A 20,696-nucleotide genomic window follows, 5' to 3' on the forward strand; every position below is an offset into this window, starting at 1 on the left:
TTGAGGGTCCTGGGGGGCACTTAGGGGGTCCCCGGGGAGAGTTGGAGGGTCCCCTGGATCAGCTGCCTCCTCCCGCCCCCAGACCCGCCCCCCCATGGCGCTGCGACTCGCTGCCCCGCTGCTGCGCCTGGTCCGGAGCGGCGTCCGCTGGGCGGGCACGGCCCCCCCCCCCGCCGGGTGAGAGACCCCCACCCACCCTTCCCCACAGCCGGGACCCCCCCCCCCCCCCCCCGCTGTTGAGGGGGGGGGGGTACGTGTAGGGTTCAGCAGTGGGGCTGGGTGCTGACCCACGGTTCTCTGACCCCCCCGCCGGTGCTGACACTCCCCTCCACCCCGTGCTGACCGCCCCCCGTGTGTGTGTGGCCCCCCCCCCCCCCCCCCCCCAGCCTTCGACTGGCGGGACCCGCTGGGGCTGGAGGAGCTGCTGGCCCCCGAGGAGCGGCTGCTGCGGGACGCCCTGCACAAGTACTGCCAGGAGCGGCTGCTGCCCCGCGTCCTGCACGCCAACCGCCATGAGGGTACCCGGCTCTGCCACCCACCCCCCCCACCCCCCCCAAAATCCTCCCCCGTGTTCCTCAAACACCCCTCCAGAACCACTCGCTCCCCGCCTCCCCAGACCCATCACCCCCATTCCTCCCTTCTATCCACAGCTTGCCCAGCACCCCCCCCCCCCAACATTTCCCACTACCCTCAGGCACCCCCTAAAGCCTCCCAGGTCCTGGGGATACCCCCTGAGACACCCCCTGGCACCCCCTTAATCCTCTTTTCCCCCCCTGCCCCTGAGCACCCTCCCTATGGGGCTCGGGGTGGCCAAGGTTGGAGGGGGGGGGAGGGCGGGGGGGATCCCCCAGGCCCCACTGGGGGTCCCCACTGCCCCCACCCCCACACCCTACTGGGCATCCCCCCCCCCCAGTCTTTGACCGGGAGATTGTGTCTGAAATGGGGGCACTGGGTGTGCTGGGCCCCACCATCAAAGGTAAGTGGGGGGCAATGGGGGGACCAGAGGGTGGGGGGGGGAGACTGGGAGGGCTGGGGGGTCCCTGGGGGGGGAGCTGCTTACCTAGAGACAGTAAGGGAGCTGCGGGGAGGCTACAGGGGGTGGATGTAGGGGGCCAGGGTGCCCCTGGGGTTACCAGGGTGTTACTGCGGGGGCCAGGATGCCATAGGGGAGTGTTGGGACCCCTGGGGTGGGGCTGGGGTGCCTCCAGGGGCAACAAGAGGGTTTGAAGGGGCTGGAGGGTGTGGGGGGGGTCTTCCTTGGGGGTGTCTCTGGGGGGTGCATGGTCCTCTCAGGGGCGTTTGGGGGGGTGGTTCCTGGGGGGGGCAGGGAGCTGTGGGGCACAGGGGGAAGAGGGCTGGGATTCCTGGGGCTGAGGGGGCCGGGGGTCTCCGTGGGGTGACACTGTCCCCAGGGGGAGTCTGAGGGTCTCTGTGGGGTGATGCTGTCCCCAGGGTGGGGCGGGGGGGGTCTGGGGTCTCTGTGGGGTGACGCTATCCCAAGGGGGGGGGTCTGGGGGGGGCCGGGGTTCTCCGTGGGGTGATGCGGTCCCCGGGGGGGGAGGGGTGGGGGGGCCAGGGGTCTCGTGGGGTGACGCTGTCCCAAGGGAGGGTCTGGGGAGGTCTGGGGGTCTCTGTGGGGTGACGCTGTCCCCAGGGTACGGCTGCGCGGGCACCACCTCGGTGGGCTACGGGCTGGTGGCGCGGGAGCTGGAGCGGGTGGACAGCAGCTACCGCTCGGTGCTGAGCGTCCAGTCCTCCCTCGTCATGTACCCCATCCTCGCCTACGGCACCCCCGCCCAGCGCGACCGCTTCCTGCCCCGCCTGGGTGAGACCCGCACCGCGGGGGGGGGCTGCGGGGTGACTTTGGAGGGGGGGGGGATGTGGGGCAGGAAGGTGGGGGGGAATGGGGTTTTTTGGGGTCTTCACTGACACTGCTCCCCCCTTGCACGGGGAGCTGCTGATAGAGCCCAGCCACAGGAGTGACCTGGGGAGGGGGGCTGGGGGGGCCGGGGGGCGGGGATCGCACAGTCCCCCTGACACCCCCCCACAGCACGGGGGGAGCTGTTGGGGTGTTTCGGGCTGACGGAGCCCAACCACGGGAGCGACCCGGGGCGCATGGAGACGCGGGCACGCTACAACCCCAGCGCCAAGACCTACACGCTGCGGGGCTCCAAGACCTGGTGAGCCCTGAACTGGGGGGACGGGGATGAGGATCCCCCAGCACTCCCAGACTCCCACCCTGACCCCCTCCCCCCCCCCCTCCCCCAGGATCACCAACGCGCCGGCGGCTGACCTGTGCCTGGTGTGGGCGGTGTGCGAGGAAGACGGGCGGGTGCGGGGGTTCCTGCTGGAGCGGGGGATGCCCGGCCTCAGCACCCCCAAAATCGAGGGCAAGTTCTCTCTCCGCGCCTCCGCCACCGGCATGATCGTGATGGACGACGTGGAGGTGCCAGAGGAGAACCTGCTGCCCCACGGCATCGGCCTGGCGGTAAGGGGGTGTATGTGGGGGGGCCCTGCTGTGGGACGGGGGGGCCCTGGTGACACCTGCTTGCCCCAGGGTCCCTTCGGCTGCCTGAACCATGCCCGCTACGGCATCGCCTGGGGTGCTCTGGGCGCTGCCGAGGCCTGTCTGGAGACGGCACGGCAGTACGTCCTTGACAGGTAACACCCAGGGCAGGGGGGGAAAGGGGGAGTTGGGAGGGGGTCCCACCTGCCCCCCACCAGACTCACCGACCCCGCTTCCGCCGCAGGAACCAGTTCGGGGGGCCATTGGCACGCAACCAGCTGGTGCAGAAGAAGTTGGCGGACATGGTGACGGAGATCGCCCTGGGGCTGCAGGCCTGCCTGCGCCTCGGCCGCCTCAAGGATGAGGGCAGGTGGGTGCTGCTGGTGGTGGTGGTGGGGGTGTCTGGTGGGGAGGGGGGTTATTAGCGTCCCCGTCCCCACCCCCAGGGCAGCCCCCGAGATGGTGTCGATGCTGAAGCGCAACTCGTGCGGGAAGGCGCTGGCTGTCGCCCGGGAGGCGCGGGACATGCTGGGGGGGAATGGGATCTGTGATGAGTATCACGTCATCCGGCACCTGATGAACCTGGAGGCTGTCAACACCTACGAAGGTACCGCCGGAGGGGCACGGGGGGGGGTCCCGGCTCTGCTGGGCACCCCCGAGGCCTGGCCTCTCCCTCGCCCACAGGCACCCATGACATCCACGCACTGATCCTGGGCCGGGCCATCACCGGCATCCAGGCCTTCACCCCCGGCAAACCGCCGGCACCGCGGAGCTAACGGGACCAGCCTCACGCCGCCGGCGGCAGGGCCAGGACGGCACCCGTGGGCAATGCGTCTGCTCCTCGCGGGGAAGGACGTGGGGAGATGGTGCTAATGGCCGGACCCAGCGTCACCGGCGGGACTGGTGGGACCCGGTATCACCAAACAGACCCGCTGCCAGGACTCGGTGTCGCCAGTGGCACCCAGCAGCCCAGTCGTGCTGGGCTTTGCTGCGGAGCCTCTTGGACAGTGAACTGCCTTGGTGCCTTTGCTATCCCACGTGGCCACTCGCCAATAAAAGGTGGGGAAAGCTACTCTGCACCGGCCTCCGCTCGTCAGTGCCAGCCTTGTCAGTGTTAATTAATCCAGCAGGATGAAGCTCTGCCAGTGGGAGGGGGCCCTGCTTCAGCACCTGCCCAGCGGGGTTTGCCCCTGCAAGCAAGTGGCCAGGAGCGAGTGGGCGGCGAAGCCCTAGCAGCACCTGGATTCAGCCTTTGGGGTTTTTTCGCTCTTTTTATTCATGCTAAACCTGAACACCAACAGCAACAGAAACACCCTTTTTGGGCCAACATCCCCTTTTCCAGCTCGCAGCCGCACTGGCGCAGCGGCAGTGTGTGATGCACGCCCTGCTCGGGGAGGCAGGGTGCTGCGGGGGCTCCCGTGAGTTTGGGGAGGGCCCTTGTAGATTTAGGGCTCTGCTCAGGTCTCGGGCTGCAGGCAGAGGTCACGGTATGCCGCCTCCACGGTGCGGCAGACCTGCTGGAGCTCGGCCTCAGCCTGTCCCACCCGCTCCATCACCTCCGCCAGCTCCTGCAGCCGCTCCTGGATCAGCTCGTTGTGGAGTCCGTAGAGGTGGAAGAGCCGTTCCTCCAGCTGCTCCGCCAGGCCAGAGACCTGCCGTGCCGGGGCGGAAAAGCGGAGGAAAACGGCTCTTGCTGGGGCGCGGGGGCAGGCAGTGCCGCTGGCATGGCTGGCGCCCCGGCTGCCGTCCCCAGAGCTGGGGTGGCAGCTGCGGCCGCCCGGCTTGGCGCAGCTCCCAGCCTGGCTTGGCTGCTGCTAACCCCAGCTGCGCCCACAGTAGCCAGAGCGCCGGCCACGGTAGCCACCGTGTGTCAGGTCACCACGGGCCGCAGCTGCTGAGGCCGGGCTGCCATCTGCACGTGGGCCTGCGGGAGTCCCGGCCTCCCCCCGCAGCTGCCGGGAGCAAAGTCCGGTGTGGCACGCAGCCGAGCGAGGAGGCCGAGGGCAGCCGCTGGCGTCCCTTCTGCTCCCAAAAACAGGGCCAGAGGCAGCTGCGCTCACCCCCAAAGGGGCTGGGGGTGCTTCCCCCCCCCTGCTATGGCAGCGAGCGCCGGTGTATACGGCACACAAGGCTCCGGCGCCCTGCGAGAGGCCGTTTGCAACGCACTCCTTCCCCGCGGCACCTTGTCTCACCGCCCCCTCCCCCGGGGTTGCCACTAATTTGGGCAGAATAACGCAATTAAACATGTCAAGCAGAGACCGTGCGGCCCAGCCCCCCCCACCTTCAGCAGCAGGCTCTCCCTGAAGCTGCTCATCACGCTGTGGTCCTCTTTGCGGCTGTCGTTCACCCGGTCGATCAGCTGCTGCGCCCGCTGCTGCAGGCCCCCGACGCTGGCATCCAGCGAAGCGAAGTACCGGGAGGCTTGGTTGTCCAGCGCCGGCACCGCGCTGGGGCAGGGGGGTGCAGGCAGCGCCTCCGTCCTCAGCCAAAACACAGGACCCCGTGCCTCAGGGATGCACACCCCGCGGGGACGGGGCCGTGCTCTGCCTCAGCTGGGGAGGGGACAGCCTGCGCGGCCGGTTGTTAATTGGGAAACGTTGGGAGCCCTGCTAATGAACGCGGTGGGCCACGGACAAGGGGTTGTTGCGTGTCACCCAGGACACCCCTCGCTGCACCGCCTGGGGGGCTGTCGCTCCCTGTGTGTTCTTTTTACCCCGATTTAGGTCAAAACTGCGAGGCAACAGAGGGTGGAAAGCGTGTTACCTGTCGGGCTCCTCGCTGGGGGGCTCGTCCCTGCCCAACCCTGTGAAGAAGGGGCTGTCGCCCGGCTCCGGCTCGGGGCCGTTGCGCTCCTTTCGTGACATACCCACCCTGGGGGGCAGGCGGCTGTCAGGGGCCGGGGGCTGGGGCACGGCCGGGCTCTCGGGGGCTGCTGGTGGGGGGGGAAGGACCCACCTGGCTCTGCTGCCGCTGCTGAGGGCCTACACCGGTCTGCGACACCCCCAACCCCGGGGGTCCCACCGCCGGACTGGGGGCCCGGGACCGGCCGGAGCCCGGCGAGGGGGAAACGGGACCCGCGGCCGCCCCTCACCGCCCTGAGGAAAGCATGGCGGGCGGAGCCTCGGCGGGCGACGGGCATCAGCGCCGGCCAATCGGCGTCCGCCTGGGCCGCGGGGCGGCCAATGAGAGGCGGCGCGGGAAAAGGCGGGAAGGGCCGGGCGCTGAAGAGACGGAGCCGCGATGGCGCCGGGGGAACGGGACGGTACGGAGCGCGGCGGGGGGGGGGGGGACCGGGAACCGGCGGCCCGTGGGTGCGGGAGGCCGGCTGAGGGGCAGGGAGGTTTCCCCAGTGCGGGATCCGCCGAGCTGAGGCGCTGCGGGGCTGGAGCGTCTGTGCGGGCGGCTCCTCCACAGCCCTGTGAGGGCCCCCAGCACCGCCCCACGCGTGGTCCCCGTCCCCAAAACGGGCACAGGCGTCTGGTCGGACAAAAGGGCTTTATTGAGGGGGTCCCCGCCGGGGAGGCCGCGGCCTAGGCGTCCAGGCGGCAGAGGGGGCTGTCGTAGACCATCTGGAGGTTGACGCGGTGCCCTACCAGCTCACGGATGTTGTTGATGCCATACTTGATCATGGTGGGGCTGGTGCAGGAAAGGGGGGGGGAGGTCAGCGCAGGTGGGGGTGGCCCCCTCCCCGAGACAGGGTCCCGGCTGCGCCCCCCCGCCCCCCGTCCCGACTCACCGCTCCAGTGAGAGCCCCCAGGCGATAACAGAGACGTTCTCGGGCAGCCCCATGGGCAGCAGCAGCTCAGGGCGGAAGACCCCGGAGTTCCCCACCTCCACCCACTTCTTCAGCCCTGGGGAGGGAGGTGGGGGCCACCGCCCCAGGAGGGGTCAGACAGGGGCCCTATTCACAGGGCACCACAGAGAACCCCCCCTTCCTCAGATGGAGTGAGAGCAGACTACCCCCCCCCCCCCCCAGGTCCCATAACAAAGCCCCCCACCACGTAGGGGAGTGAATGAGGCTAAGCAGGCTGCCACCCCAAAAAGTTGCCCAAGCTCTCCCCTTGCTCTGTGGGGACACATGCAGACCATGGGGTTCCCCTCCCTGTTCTGTGGGTGCACGCAGACCCTGGGGGGCTCCTTTGGCAGCCCATGTAGACCCCCCCCAGGACCCCTTTGCTCCATGGGGCACCCATGCAGACCCCTGGGGCCCCCCCCTCACCCTCATGGTAGCTGAACACCTCCATGCTGGGTTCCGTGTAGGGGTTATAGGCTGGCTTGAAGCGTAGCTGAGTGATACCTGGGGACAGAGCGGGGTGAGCGGGGCCCTGCGGAGCCCCCGGTACCCCACCCAGTGCCCCCACCCGTACCCAGCTTGGTGAAGAACTGCCGGAGGATGCCCATGAGGTGGCCGAGGGTGAGGCCTCGGTCGGCCACCACCCCTTCCACCTGGTGGAACTCAGCCAGGTGGGTGGCATCCAGGCTCTCGTTGCGGAAGACCCGGTCGATGGAGAAGTACTTCACAGGGGAGAACTTCTCCTGGGGGCGGGGGGCAGGTTGACAAAGGAGGAGTGGGGTTAGGCAGGGCCCCCTCAAACCCTCTCCATGCATGTGTGTCCCCCCCCAAATTCATCCTACCTGGCGGGCCAGCTGGTAGAGCGCACGGGCGCTGGCAGATGTGGTGTGGGTACGCAGCAGGTTCCTCCGTGCCTCCTCCAGCCGCCACTCATACTTGTACCTGGGGGGGTGGCTCAGCGGGGTGGGGGCATGGCCTGGGGGTGGGGGGCACAGCCCCCCAACGCACCCCTGCCCCAGGGTTTCACCCTCACCCCTGTGAGCCGTAGCCTCCCTGTGAGTGGACCTTCTTCACCTTGGCCGTGTATCCGGCAGGCAGGTCAGGGGCCTCGGCGGGGTCTGGGGGGCAGGCAGAGATGCAGGAGGGGGGGGTCAGTCGGATTGATTTGGGGGTGCCATTGTATCCCACCCCTCTCCCCACTCCCAGCACCCACCCTGCAGGAAGAAGGTGTCATGCTGGTCGCGGGCTGGGTGCTGCTGGGGTTGGAAGAGGGCATCAAAATTCCAGAAGGAGCTCTCCACGAAGTTGTCGGTGGGCATCTCTGTGAAGCTGGGGGGGAGGCCGCGGTGTTAAGGGGGGGGGGGGGGGGCTGCGACCCTGGGCCGGGGGGCTCCTCCCCCGGGTCCCCCAGGATCCCCCCCACTCACCCCATCTCCAGGAAGATCTGGCGGAATTGGGAGCGCACCTTCAGGAGGGGGTGGAGGTGGCCGCAGGCGGGTGGCAGCCCCAGCGCTGAGAAGTTGTAGGGCTTGAAGGGGAGCTGCCGCCAGGAGCCCCTGCCGAGGGGGGGTCAGGGAGTCACAGCAGGGTCAGGGCAAGGTCAGGGGATCACAGCAAGGTCAGCTTTCCCCCTCCCCACTCACGTCGCGATCATCTCCGGCGTCAGCTCCGTCTCCTGCCGCGCCACTGCGGTGCTGAAGGCGCTGCCTTTGCGGATCCAGTAGGACTTGAGGGTGCTGGGGAGGGGTGGGGGGGGTCAGGGGGTGCACCCCCAAACCTGCCCCCCCCCCTTACCCTGCTCTGCCCCCCCCCCCCACTGCTCACACTTCCAGCAGCAGCTTCCTCCTCTTGAGTTCGGCGAGGTCACGCTCGGGCAGGCTCTCAGCCTCCCCCCGCTGCACCCGCTGCAGGGTCTCCTGCACTCTGTCCTGCACCTCTGCCACCTGCGGGGATGCCGGAGGGGGGGGCGGCCCGGGGGATGAGATGGGAGACAGACACACACACACACACACACCCCCGGGGAACCCAGGGGGCTGGAGATAGGCCCCAAGGACAGGGACATACCCGACAGGGCCCCCCTGGGACACCCCTCCCTGGTGTCCCCGAGGGGACCCCTGATCCCCCCCCCCCCCCCCCCGGGAACACTCCCAGCCTCCTCAGGGGGGACCGTCATTGATCCCCCCCCAGGGACCCTCATCGATCCCCGCCCCGGGACACACCTGGCCCCAGGGGACCCTTGTAGATCCCCCCGGGACATTCCCAGCCCTCCAGGGTGGACCCTCATTAATCCCCCCTGAGGGATCCTCATCAATCCCCACCCGGGGACCCTCCTGCCCCCCCTCCGGACCCTCCTGCCCCTCTCTGGACACTCCCCAACGCCCCCCAGAACCCTCCTGCCCACCCAAGACTCTAACAGCTCCCCCCCCCCCAGACACTCACAGCGCGGAAGACGCGGGGGCCGCCGGCTGCCCCCTTCTCCAGGCGCAGCCACTTGTTGGCCATGGCCTTGCTGAAGCCCACCGAGCCTCCGGGCAGCTTCTGCAGGGACAGGGGGAAACGTGAGAGGGACCTGGTGCCCCCCCGGTAACCCCCCCCCCCCCCGGTGCTTACCATGGCGTCGCTCTGCGGCAGCCCCTCAGCCGGGAGGCTGCGGAAGAGCCGCACCTCGGGGCTGCCGTCCCGCAGCACGTCCGCACCCTCGGGGCTCAGCTCCCACCGCCGCGCCGCCCGCGCCTCCGCCTCGATCACCTGCGGGCAGTGGCACCGGCACGGCGGGCAGCACCGGCCCGGCGGCCCCAGCGGCGACCCACTGCCGGGGTCCCGGTGTCCGCTCCCACCCCCGGTACCCAATCCCACCGAGAGTGTCCCGGTCCCATCCCCTGTACCCCGGCCCTACTCCCAGTGTCCCCGGTGCCTGCTCCCAACCCCGGCACCCGGTCCCACTGCGGGTGTCCCCTCCCCATCCCCCGCTCCCAGCCCCGGTACCCCGATCCCATCCCCGATGCCCGGTCCCACTGCGAGTGTCCCACCCCCGGTGCCCCGATCCCACCCCCGGTACCCCGATCCCACCTCCCCGAGCGCCTGGAGGCTCTTGACGGCCCCCACCAGCGTCTGGTGGTCGAGGCCGAGCGCGGCGGCCGCCTCCAGGCTGCAGAGACCCCCGCCGGGCCCCGCCGCCGCCCGCTCCAGCCGCTGCAGCAGCAGCTCGGCCACGCTCGGCGCCATCGCGGCCCCTGGGACCGGCCGGAACCGGCGGCCGCGTCGGCCGGAAGGGGCGGGGCGGAGGGCGGCGGGCGCCATCTTGAGTGTGGCGGCGCCGTGAGACTGGCGTGGCGTCATGTTTACCACATAGCCCCGGGCCTGGGGGGGAGCACATGCCCCTCCTTGGACCTGTCACCATGGCGATGACTGCCCCCGGGGCCTGTGACACCGACCGCCAGGTCGCCATGGCAACAGCTCCTGGGGGCGGATGCGGGGAACACCGGAGCTACGTCACTGTAGCGCTCCCCCCCCCCCCCCAGCCTGAGCCTTCCCGCGTTGCTGTGACATCATCGGGCCGTATGGCGTCCTCGTTGCATCACAGCTCCGTGTTAGGTCATCAATCTCCGAGACCGAGGAGGAGGCCCCCTGCCCCATGCCTGTGTGTCGTCCCCCCCCCCGCCATGTCGGGGCCCGCATCCGCTTCCCGGTGCCATGATGGGATGGCGAACACCGCTCCCCCCACGTGGTCTGCAGGAGGCCTGGCCCTTTAAGAGCGCCCGGCCACACGTGACTGCGGTGACCGGTGACGCACCCCCGTGGAGGAAGGACAGGAGCGCGCGGGAGGGGAGGGGGGGGCGTCTCCCTCCGAACGCGTGGTCGCTCTTCATTGGCCGCAGTGCTCAGCCAATGGGAAGCGGCCATCTGGGACGCCAACGTTCGGGGGCGCCGCCGCCGCCGGCCAGCGGGCGGCCGGCCAATGGGAGCGGGCCCGGAGCGGGCGCGGGCCAATGGGCCGCCGCTGGGGGCGGGCCGAGGGGCGGTGGGCGAATAAAAACGGGCGCCGCCACCGCCCCCCTCCGCAGTGCCGGGCGCCGCCGGGCCGTGAGGGGACGAGCGCGCGCCGCGTGGGACCGCCGCCATGAGCCGCCTCAGCCTCCCCGTCCTGCTCGGAGCCCTCTTGGCGTTGGCGGCGGCCGGGCCCAGCCCCTTCTTTCGGGAGGAGTTCGGGGACGGAGGTGAGGGGGGGCCGGGAGGGGATCTGTGGGGTCCCCTGAGGTGAAAGAGCGTCTCTGAGGTGGAGGTGGGCGGTGGGGACCTGGGGGGTTCCCTGAGCTATAGGGAGTGGACAGGGAGTCCCGTGAGGTGAGGGGCTGTGGGGACCCAGCGTGTTTCCTGAGGCGAGAGAGGGTTGAGGGGGGCCGGGAGGCCTCTCCTCAGCTGCAGGCTAGGGGCTGAGGCGGGGGGTGTCTGGGTTATGGGAGTGGATGGGGGGTGAGGAGGGTGAGGGTTAGGGCAGGTAGAGGGGGGTGAGTGCTGTGGTTCAGTTCTCAGGTAGCGCTAGGAAAGATAAGGGGTGCTGGGAGATACGGGAGAGGGGTAGGGGTCAGGGGAAAGATGGAGGGGGGGATCAGAGCACACTTGAATGGGGGTCCTGGGGAGAACTGTGTGTAGCAAGCCAGCCCCGAGCTGAGGAATGGGGTCCTGGGAGGGTACAGGGGCTGAGAGGTTCCCCTCAGCTTGGGGGGCCAAAGAGGTGGTGGATAGGGGCTGTCAGGAGTGGAGGGCTCCTCACTGGAGAGTGAGATTTGGGAACTGGGGTGTTCCCTGTGGTGGGAGGCTGGAGAGGAGCTTGCTCATACTGGGGGTTTGTCTCTCTGGGATCCTCCATTCTCCTACAGTTCCAGAGCAAGAGACACCCCAAGTTCCCTCGGGGGCTCCCAGCGCTGGGGGGCAGGGGGGAGGAGTGATGGCAGGGCCCCCAGCTCTGGCTGTGGGTGCAGGTGGACAGCTCTTCTCGATGGGCCTAGCCGGGAGCTGCCCCGCTGCTGGCTCCTGGGCCATGGGGAGGGGGCTTGGGGTCCTGAGCGCTCTCCTCCCGCAGATGCCTGGACCCGCCGGTGGGTGGAATCAAAGCACAAGCCTGACTATGGCCGGTTTGTCCTCACGGCTGGGAAATTTTACGGCGATGCCGAGAAGGATAAAGGTGAGGGGGCTGTGCTGGGTGGGGACCCCAGGGGCTGGGCTGTGCCCAATGTTCCCCTGCCCCAATGCACCCCCATCCCGCAGGGATCCAGACGAGCCAGGATGCCCGGTTCTACGCCATCTCCTCCCGCTTTGAGCCCTTCAGCAACCGGGACAAGACGCTGGTGGTGCAGTTCACGGTGAAGCACGAACAGAACATTGACTGCGGCGGCGGCTACATCAAACTTTTCCCGGCCAGCCTGAGCCAGGAGGACATGCATGGCGACTCAGAGTACAACATCATGTTTGGTGGGTCCCTGCTCCCCACCGAGGCCCCCCCTCCAGTGATGTGGGGGGCCCTGCCATCACGCCCTGCTCCCCCCTAGGCCCCGACATCTGTGGCCCTGGAACCAAGAAGGTCCATGTTATCTTCAACTACAAGGGGAAGAACGTCCTGATCAACAAGGACATCCGCTGCAAGGTGGGTGGGGGGCCTGGACCTGCCCTGTGGGGGGGTCCTGGACCCCACTGAGTTCCCCCCTCCCTGCAGGATGATGAGTTTACCCACCTCTACACGCTGGTGGTGCGGCCTGACAACACCTATGAGGTGAAGATCGATAACGGGCGGGTAGAGTCGGGCAGCTTGGAGGAGGATTGGGATTTCCTGCCCCCCAGGAAGATCAAGGACCCCGAGGCCCGGAAACCCGATGACTGGGATGAGCGGGCCAAGATCGATGACCCTGAGGACACCAAACCAGAGGTGGGGGGGACTTTGGGGGTGGGTGGGGGTGTGGGTTTGGGGGTGCTGCAGCGGAGCCCTGACCCTACCCAGCCCCCCAGGACTGGGACAAACCCGAGCACATCCCTGACCCTGACGCCAAGAAGCCAGAGGACTGGGATGAGGAGATGGATGGGGAGTGGGAGCCCCCCGTCATCCAGAACCCCGAGTACAAGGTGAGGCTGGAGGGGGGGTGAGGGTCTGTGGGGGATGGGCTGTGCCTTTGTGTACCCCCCTGACCCCACACCCCCTCCTGCCCCATCCCCCCAGGGTGAGTGGAGGCCCCAGCAGATCGACAACCCCGACTACAAGGGGAAGTGGGTGCACCCCGAGATCGACAACCCCGAGTACAGCCCCGACCCCCACCTCTACGCCTATGACAGCTTCGGGGTCATCGGGCTGGACCTCTGGCAGGTGAGGGGGGCACAGGGACCCCCACCCGCTTCTGTCCCCCACCCTGTGGGTGCTCCCCTGACCCCCAGGTCCCCCGCAGGTGAAGTCTGGCACCATCTTCGATAATTTTCTCATCACGGATGACGAGAAGCTGGCGGAGGAGATTGGGAACGAGACCTGGGGGGCCACCAAGGTAGGGGAGGGGATGGGACCCCTGGGGACCCCCCTGGGCCTCCCCCCCCCCCCCCCCGTGACCTCCTCGTGTCCTGCAGGAGGCAGAGAGGAAGATGAAGGAGCAGCAGGATGAGGAGCAGCGGAAGAAGCAGGAGGAGGAGGAGAAGCAGCAGAAGGAAGAAGAGGGGGACGAGGAGGGGGACGGGGACGATGAAGAGGAGGATGAGGAGGAAGAGCCTGAGGCTGAGGCCGAGGAGGCGGCGGCGCCGCGGGACGAGCTGTGAGCGGCGGCACGGCCGGAGTGTCTCTGTGAGACCTGGACTGTTTTGTACGGGCGCCGCCGCCCCACCGGGACGGGAATGGGGACCGGGACCGGGATGGGCCCGCGGGGCGAGGACTCAGGAAGGGGGCCGGGTTGGGGGGGAGGGAAGGGGGGGAGGTTGGGGGTGTAGGGCTCCGCGGGCGCACGTGGCTGTACGGGTGACGCGATCCGGTTTCTATTAAATTAACGCTCGTTCCCGGCCGCCGCCTCCGTCCCGCTCGTTTCGCCCGCGCCATCTTACCCCTCCCACCGCGGCTGCCATTTTGTGCCGCTGCGCGCGTCACGTGACGCCGCGGCGCCTTACTCTTCCCCCCCCTCCCCCCCGCCGCGTCACGTGACTCGGGAGTGCGGGCAAGGGAGCCCGCGTGCTGTGACGCCGGTTCCGGCAGCGCGTCACGTGGAGGAAGCGGCGGGGCGCCTAAGATGGCGGCGGCGTGAGTTGCATGTTGTGGGGCCGCCGGGAGGAGACGCCGCCGCGCCATGGCGGTGACCGTGACGCTGAAGACGCTGCAGCAGCAAACCTTCAAAATCCGCATGGAACCGCACGAAACGGTGAGCGCGGCCCCGGGGCGGGGGGCAAGGCCGGGGCTGCCCCCCCGCATCGGCCTCCAGCGGGCCCGATCCCGCGGGCGGGGCCCGGCGCCTCCCCCGCAGCGGGGCACCCCGGGTCCCCGCGCCTCGTCCGGTGCGGGATGGAGCCTCGGGCGGAGTCCGGGAGGGGGGCTCCGTGTCCCCCTTCGCCTGCTGCCTTTTTGGGATGGGGGCGATGGGTGCCGTGCCCTCTGCAGCGTCAGCTGTCGGGGTGGTGGGGGGGTGTGGTTTCTGTCGTTGCGCAGCCTTAGGGCTCCCCAGTGCACCCCGCGAGGGGGGATAGGTTACCTGGGCCATCTGCACGCTGTGGGGGGCTGTTGAGGGGAATTATCTGTGTGGGGGGCTGAATGTTGGGGTGGTTGAGCCCTCGCCCGCCCCCCCCCCCCCCCCCCCCCCCCCCCCGGACGCCGCCTCCCTAATCCTTGGAGCTGTTGCTTTGCGGGCCCTGGGTGGGATGGTGACTCCCCTGTCTCAAGGGGGAGGCCCTTGTTGATTTTGGTTCAACCTTATGTTTTTGGGGATTGAGCCTGACCCCGCCTCGCATTCCCCCCCCCTTCAGGTGCGGGCACTGAAAGAGAAGATTGAGGCAGAGAAGGGGAGCGATGCTTTCCCCGTGGCAGGGCAGAAGCTCATCTATGCCGGGAAGATCCTGAGTGATGACGTTCCCATCCGCGAGTATCGCATCGATGAGAAGAACTTTGTGGTCGTCATGGTGACCAAGGTGGGACACACACCCTCCAGATCCTACCCCAAAATGGTCCCTAGAAGGGGACGCTCCACCCACCCCCCCCCCCCCTCTCCCAGGCTAAGTCGTCGCTGGGCACCGCAGCCCCTGAGGCTGGAGCTGGTGGCACCTCGGAGCCTCCCGCAGCACCAGGGCCCCCCCCAGCTGCAGATGCTGTCCCCCCGCCGCCGGCTGCTCCCAGCGAGGAGACACCATCCCATGACCTCCCTCCACTCACCCTCTCGGAGCCCGGGGCGGGGTAAGGAGGGAGGCAGGGACCCAGGGAGGGGGAACTGGGGGCTTGGGGTCTAATTCTGTCGGACTCTGCGGCTGGGGCACGGGAAAAGGCGAAACAGAGTATTCGGCGGGTCTGCGAGGGATTAAGGACTAGCACAGAGGAGATTTGGGGGAGGGGGAATAGCAGGAGAATGCAGGCTGGAGCAGAATGGGGGGGTGTGGGGGGCCACAGGGGGTTTTTTGAGGGGGGCCGGAGCTCCCAGAAAGGCCCCGCCTGCCACATCTCTCTCTTGAATCCGCAGCTCTGTTCCCCCCGCAGGTAGCGCGGGGCGCTCGGCCGATGCTGCCTCCACCCTCGGTGGGTGCCAGGGGCGGGGGGGGGGGCCCTGGGTGTGGGGAAGGGGGGGACGGGAGGAGGGGGAGGCGATGCGGAGGGATCCATGGTGTGGGGAGACTTGTGGTCCCCAGAGAGGTTTTGGGGAGGGTGCTTCCTGGCATGTGGTGGCCACTGGCAGGGGGAAAGCTCTGGACTGGGGGGGGTGTAAGGTGTGTGTGGGGGTGGTCCTGAATGGGGATGGAGTACAGGGGGAGGTGCTGTGGAAGATGTTTTTGGGGGACCCCAACTGAGGGAATGGGACTGATAAGTGGAAGGTCTTTGAGGTTTGGGGTGCTGGTCATGGGGCAATGACGGTGAAGGGGAGGGGTGGGGGTCTTGGGGCTGGGGGGGGGGGTCCCAGGACCAGCGCTGACGCGGGACCGGCAGTGACGGGTTCGGAGTACGAGACGATGCTGACGGAGATCATGTCGATGGGGTACGAGCGGGAGCGGGTGGTGGCTGCACTGCGTGCCAGCTATAACAACCCCCACCGCGCCGTCGAGTACCTGCTGACGGTGAGCTGGGGAGGGGGGGTGGGGGGTGATGGGGGGGCACGGGAGGGGCCCCAGGGGGTTCAGGGTCCCCCTGACCCCCTCCTGCCCCCAGGGTATCCCAGGCAGCCCGGAGCCTGAGCGCCCACCCGTGCAGGAGAGCCGCCCCCCCGAGCAGCCAGCGCCAGAAGGTTGGTGGGGTGGGGCTTCCAGGGACACGCCCACTGGGCAGGGCCACACCTGGCCACACCCCAGCAGATGGGCTGGTGGTACTGGGATGCTCTGACACCTTTGGGGTATGGCCCGGGTGCCCCTTCCCATTGGGTGTGGTGATGATGCCCCTCCCCTTGGGGGCGTGTCTCAGTACTAAGAACCGCCCCCCAGGGAAACACCACTGGTTCCCTGAGAGTGTGGCCGATATAGGTACTGCCCCCTCAGTGGGTGTGGCTTGCCGGGGTGGGCGTGGTCAGCAGGTAGGTGGTGCTGCTCCAGGCTCCGCCTCCCTCCACAGCACTGGGGAATATCCCACCTTCCCTGGGCGGGGCTTGTCAGTGGCCCCACCTCCTGGATGTGATGGAGGTGTGTCCCAGCCAGCCCCCTCCCCATGGGTGTGGCTCCGCCAGGCCTGACCCCGCCCCCCCACAGGGGAGAACCCGCTGGAGTTCCTGCGGGAGCAGCCCCAGTTCCAGAACATGCGGCAGGTGATCCAGCAGAACCCGGCCCTGCTGCCCGCCCTGCTCCAGCAGCTGGGCCAGGAGAACCCCCAGCTGCTTCAGGTACCCACATCCCCTTGGAAACCCCCCCAGAATCCCCCCCCCCCGGCATCCCCTGACTCACCCCCATCCCCTCTCTCCCTGCCCCAGCAAATCAGCCAGCACCAGGAGCAGTTCATCCAGATGCTGAACGAGCCGCTGGGGGAGCTGGGCGACCTCGAGGGGGAGATGGGCGCCATCGGGGATGAGTCCCCCCAGATGAACTACATCCAGGTGACGCCTCAGGAAAAAGAAGCCATAGAGAGGGTAAGGTCAGGGGGCCGCTGCAGGGGGGGCAATGCGGTAGCATGGGTGGGGTACAGGAAAGGCTTCTAGTTATCAATAGGGACTGGAGTTAACAGTGGGGCTGATCCATGGACACAAGTCACTAGAAGTAACATGCAGCCATCAGTTGGAGCCAGAGTGTACAGCACTGAGGAAGGCAGAGAAACAGTCTTAGAGCTGGCATTAGGAACCAGAGCATGCACAGCACGGTCACAACAGTGAGGCCGTGGTCGTTGCGCTTCAGAGTTAACAGCAACTGTTAGTGTAAAACCAGAAAAGCAGTAACTGCTGTTCAGCTACCATTAAGGACCAGATTCCCCACTGGTAACATGTATAGAGCTAACATTGGAGTTAACGGTGGCGGCAGGAGCCTGTGCCTGCTTTGGGATGTCAGTAGGGCCCAGAGTGAACGCTCTCCCCCTGCAGTTGAAGGCACTGGGCTTCCCCGAGAGCCTGGTGATCCAGGCCTACTTCGCCTGCGAGAAGAACGAGAACCTGGCGGCCAACTTCCTGCTCAGCCAGAACTTTGACGACGACTGAGGGGCCGGGGCAGGCGCCCCCCTACTCTCCCCCCTCCTTTGGGGGGGGAGGGGGGTCACGGGGCCCACACTGCCTCCAGGGGGTTCCATCAGGGTGGGGTGGGGAATACATAGCTCTGTATGGCCCCGCCCTAGGGATGGGGTGCTGCCTTTTGGGGAGGGGTGGGACTGGGACCCGCCCTGGGCCTCAGCCCCGCCACCCCCCAAGGGAGCAGCAGCAATCGGTGGGGCCCCTGAAGCAGCACCCACCCTCCCCCCCCCCCCCCAAGGGGGGTGTTCGGCAAATCGCTTTCTCCTGTCCCCCCACCCCCCCCTTCCCCCATCCAGCCCCAGGGGGGTGGGGGGGGGGCAGCACCCTAGGAAGAACTACAACTCGGGATGGGGGGGAAGAGATTAAACGCAGAATTTTAAAACCAGTTTAGGGTTGCGTGGGTGTGATTTGAGACTTGGGGGGGGGGGGGGGGTTGGTCATTGGTCAGAAGCGGGGGGCACCGGCGGGGGCCGGGAGGCAGCAGCAGCCTCGGCGGCGGCCATGGCATCACGGGCAGCTGCCTCCCGCTCCTCCCGCCGCCGGCGCTTCTCTTCCCGCCGTTGCCGCTGCTCCAGTTCCTTCAGCATCTCCTGGACACGGGGGCTGCTGTGGGGGGCAGTTCCGGGGCGATGGGGCCCCCCCAGCCCAGCCTCGGCCAGCAGCCGCTGCCGCCGTGCTGCCTCCTCCCGTGCCCGTTCCCGGGCCCGTGCCCGCTCCTGGCGCCAGGCGTTCACCCGCTCCGGCATGGCAGCCAGGCTGCGGGCCACCAGCTGCTGCCTGAGGGGGGGGGACAGAGAGGGGGGCACCCCCCGCAATGGGGACACATCCCCGCGCTCCCGGTTCCACCCAGCGCGTTCCCGTGCTCCCGGCCGTGTCGCTAGTTCACCCAGTGCCACCAGTGTAGCTGCTAATTCTCCCTAGTGCCCCGCCCACCCGAGCCCACTTCTATCACCAGCCCCAATTCTATTTCTCCCAGTTTTTACCAGTGCCTCCCCCCTCCCTGCCCCAACCTGATCCCAGTCCCACCAGTGCCTACCGTTCCCCTCACTATCTCCCGCTTTTCACTAGTGGCCCCCAGCGGCCCCCGGACCCTGATCCCAGCCCCACCAGTGTCCCCAGCTTCCCTTGGACCCCAATCCCATTCCCACCGGTGCCCTCCCTCACGCCCAAACACAGTCCCGCTTTTCCCAGTGCCCACGTTTCCCCCCCCCCCCCAGCGTCTCCAGATCCCGTTTCCCCCCCCCGCAGTCCCACCAGTGCCCCCAGCTCCCCCCGGACCGCGATCCCATTCCCACCAGCATCCCCCGGAGCCGCAGTCCCCACTGCACCAGCTCCCCTCACACCCCGATCCCCGTTCCACCAATTCTCCCCCCGGACCCCGGTGCCAGCCCCGCCGTCGCCCCGTCCCAGTGCCCCGCCCCAACCTCTCCTCGCGCCGCCGCGCCTCCTCCCGCTCGCGCTGGTCCAGCACCGCCTCCACCTCCCGCAACGGCGGGTCCCACTCGCGCTCCTCCGCCTGCAGCGCCCGCAGCCGCTCGGGATCCGGCCACAGCCGCCACACCGGCACCTGCGCCGCGTCCCCCAACCGCCCGAAGCGCCGCGCCGCCTCCCGCAGGTCCGCGGGATTCGCCGGGGCCGCCGCCCCCCGCCCGCGCCGCAGCGGGGCCGCCCGGTAGGACCGAGCCGGGGCCGCGATCACCAGCGAGGCCCGGGCCCGGCCCAGCGCCGCCACCAGGCCCCGCTGCAAGGGCGTCGCCATCTTGAGCGGCCGGCGGAAGTGACGCGCCGGAAGCGGCTGAAGGCGCGGGCGGAAGCCGGGCAGGGAGGTGACGGACGGGGGCGGGGAGCAGCCTGGGGGACCCCAACGGGGATGGGGGACCCCGATAGTGGGGATGATTCGTAACGGGGGGGGGGACGGACCCCGCGGGGGTGTGGGTGGGTATCCCCTTGGTGTTGGGGACCCCGGGGGGTGGTGGTGGGGATCCCCGGGGGGTGGGGGGGGGGGATCCCCTTGGTGTTGGGAACACCGCGGGGGGTGTGTTGGGGACCCCCCTGGGGGCGGGGGGCACCCCGAAAACGGGAGCGGGGGCGGGGCGCTCCCCTCCGCGATCCTCCGAAACCGCCGCCCCGCCCCCGGGACTTGGAGGGGGAATAATTTGGGCTGGGCGCGGGTTCCCCGCCCCCCCCCCCCCCCCCCCCTCCACTTTTTTAGCCCGAGCCAAACCCCGGCGCGCGCTGCCAAGGGCTCGGCGGCGTTAACCCCTCCCTGCCCGCCGCCGGCCCCCCCCCGCGCCCGGGAGCAGCGCCCCCCCCCCCCCGACTCCTGGGTCTCCGGCGAGGGGGGATCGCGGGGGGGGGTGTGGGTGTGGGTGTGTCCGTGCAGCCGAGTGATGGGAAAATGGGGTGGGGGGTACCCGGACGCCTGGGTCCGCTCCTCGCGTGGGCCCCACGGGGGGGCCAGGGCCCCCGGACGCCTGGATCGGCCCCCCCTCCCCGTCTCTGGCTGGGGCTGCCGGGGGCCGGGGGGGGGGGGGAGGCCTCTAATGGCTTCCAGGCCTCGGCAGCTGGCAAAAATCTGCTGCGAACCAGAACCCAAATCCCCCCCGAATTACACCAAAACCGTCCCCGGGGGCGGGGGGTGAGCCAGGCGGCCGGGCCCCCCCGCCCCCGCGGCAGCCCCCCCCCACCAGCTGGTGGCCGTGCTCCTGTCCCGTGTCCCGTTCCCCCCCTCAGTGAACCCAGGGCCCCCCTAAACCCGGCCAAGGGGAGGGGCTGGAAACTGGCCCATTTTGGGGCAGTTTTGGCTGATTTTGGGGCCTCTGCATTTCCTTTGCTTCTGCCTTTGTCCTCCTCTGCCCAGGAGACCCCCCCCAGCCCCAGATTTATACCCGGGGGGGGGCGCATTTCTCCCCACCCGGGATTTTCATGTCCAGCCTCAGGGGTGGGGGGTGCGGCGTGGACACGGGGGTCCCTGTCCCATGTGTGTCCCCGGGGCTGGCAGGTGACGTGCTGTGCTGTCATTGCACATCCTGGCATGTCAGGGTGTGTTGTTGCATGTTGTGGCATGTCAAAGCATGGCATGGCATGTCAGGGCGTGTCACTGCATGTCGCAACATGTCAGGGCACGTCACAGCATGTCAGGATATGCATTGCATGTCAGGGCATGTCATTGCACATCATGGCATGCCATTGCATGTCAGAGCGTGTCACTGCGTGTGGTGGCGTGTCAGGGCATGTCACAGCACATCAGGGTGTGCATTGCGTGTCAGGGCATGTCATTGCACATCATGGCATGGCGTGCCATTGCATGTCAGGGCGTGTCACTGCGTGTGGTGGCGTGTCAGGGCGTGTTGTTGCATGTGTCAGCATGTGCGAGCCCCTGCCCGCCCGCCCCTGCTCGGCTCCATCTGCGGCCCCAGCCGGTCGCGGCGGCACATCTGGCGCTGGCGGCCCCCGAGCAGCTGGTGGGGACGAGGGGGGGGGCGGGGAACGACACGGAGGGGCTCGATGGGCCCTGGGCAACACATGCTGGCTGCACACG

At 68.7% G+C, this 20,696-nt stretch overlaps 6 protein-coding genes across 6 annotated transcripts; 3 read left to right on the forward strand and 3 right to left on the reverse strand.

Annotated features, from left to right (window-relative positions):
- Positions 1-94: 94 nt before the first annotated feature.
- On the forward strand, positions 95-3,578 carry GCDH (glutaryl-CoA dehydrogenase). Its single transcript, XM_042793494.1, has 10 exons — positions 95-176; positions 384-518; positions 914-976; positions 1,655-1,825; positions 2,051-2,180; positions 2,269-2,488; positions 2,558-2,661; positions 2,751-2,876; positions 2,953-3,113; positions 3,191-3,578. The coding sequence occupies exons 1-10, from the start codon at positions 95-97 to the stop codon at positions 3,280-3,282; spliced, it is 1,284 nt and encodes a 427-aa protein (XP_042649428.1). The 3' UTR covers positions 3,283-3,578.
- A 179-nt stretch (positions 3,579-3,757) lies between these two features.
- Positions 3,758-5,872, reverse strand: SYCE2 (synaptonemal complex central element protein 2). Its single transcript, XM_042793486.1, has 4 exons — positions 5,462-5,872; positions 5,270-5,377; positions 4,788-4,986; positions 3,758-4,158 (listed from the first exon to the last, which is right to left on the reverse strand). The coding sequence occupies exons 2-4, from the start codon at positions 5,368-5,370 to the stop codon at positions 3,964-3,966; spliced, it is 495 nt and encodes a 164-aa protein (XP_042649420.1). The 5' UTR covers positions 5,371-5,377; positions 5,462-5,872; the 3' UTR covers positions 3,758-3,963.
- A 110-nt stretch (positions 5,873-5,982) lies between these two features.
- FARSA (phenylalanyl-tRNA synthetase subunit alpha) lies at positions 5,983-9,567 on the reverse strand. The gene is made up of 13 exons (XM_042793452.1): positions 9,369-9,567; positions 8,910-9,047; positions 8,739-8,837; positions 8,124-8,242; positions 7,943-8,035; positions 7,727-7,855; positions 7,513-7,628; positions 7,333-7,417; positions 7,142-7,241; positions 6,874-7,042; positions 6,726-6,803; positions 6,243-6,357; positions 5,983-6,142 (listed from the first exon to the last, which is right to left on the reverse strand). Exons 1-13 carry the CDS (start codon positions 9,522-9,524, stop codon positions 6,037-6,039), a joined length of 1,503 nt encoding a protein of 500 aa, XP_042649386.1. The 5' UTR covers positions 9,525-9,567; the 3' UTR covers positions 5,983-6,036.
- A 769-nt stretch (positions 9,568-10,336) lies between these two features.
- Positions 10,337-13,330, forward strand: CALR (calreticulin). Its single transcript, XM_033000316.2, has 9 exons — positions 10,337-10,516; positions 11,383-11,484; positions 11,568-11,771; positions 11,849-11,943; positions 12,013-12,222; positions 12,303-12,416; positions 12,511-12,654; positions 12,734-12,826; positions 12,906-13,330. The coding sequence occupies exons 1-9, from the start codon at positions 10,420-10,422 to the stop codon at positions 13,089-13,091; spliced, it is 1,245 nt and encodes a 414-aa protein (XP_032856207.1). The 5' UTR covers positions 10,337-10,419; the 3' UTR covers positions 13,092-13,330.
- A 171-nt stretch (positions 13,331-13,501) lies between these two features.
- On the forward strand, positions 13,502-17,540 carry RAD23A (RAD23 homolog A, nucleotide excision repair protein). Its single transcript, XM_042793471.1, has 9 exons — positions 13,502-13,681; positions 14,280-14,441; positions 14,525-14,703; positions 14,984-15,039; positions 15,445-15,572; positions 15,664-15,739; positions 16,194-16,324; positions 16,412-16,567; positions 17,012-17,540. Exons 1-9 carry the CDS (start codon positions 13,610-13,612, stop codon positions 17,123-17,125), a joined length of 1,074 nt encoding a protein of 357 aa, XP_042649405.1. The 5' UTR covers positions 13,502-13,609; the 3' UTR covers positions 17,126-17,540.
- On the reverse strand, positions 17,504-18,948 carry GADD45GIP1 (GADD45G interacting protein 1). Its single transcript, XM_042793484.1, has 2 exons — positions 18,580-18,948; positions 17,504-17,932 (listed from the first exon to the last, which is right to left on the reverse strand). Exons 1-2 carry the CDS (start codon positions 18,912-18,914, stop codon positions 17,593-17,595), a joined length of 675 nt encoding a protein of 224 aa, XP_042649418.1. The 5' UTR covers positions 18,915-18,948; the 3' UTR covers positions 17,504-17,592.
- Positions 18,949-20,696: the final 1,748 nt, after the last annotated feature.

This window comes from Tyto alba, unplaced genomic scaffold (assembly GCF_018691265.1).
Source record: "Tyto alba isolate M040663 unplaced genomic scaffold, T.alba_DEE_v4.0 Super-Scaffold_2, whole genome shotgun sequence".
Taxonomy (NCBI): domain Eukaryota; kingdom Metazoa; phylum Chordata; class Aves; order Strigiformes; family Tytonidae; genus Tyto; species Tyto alba.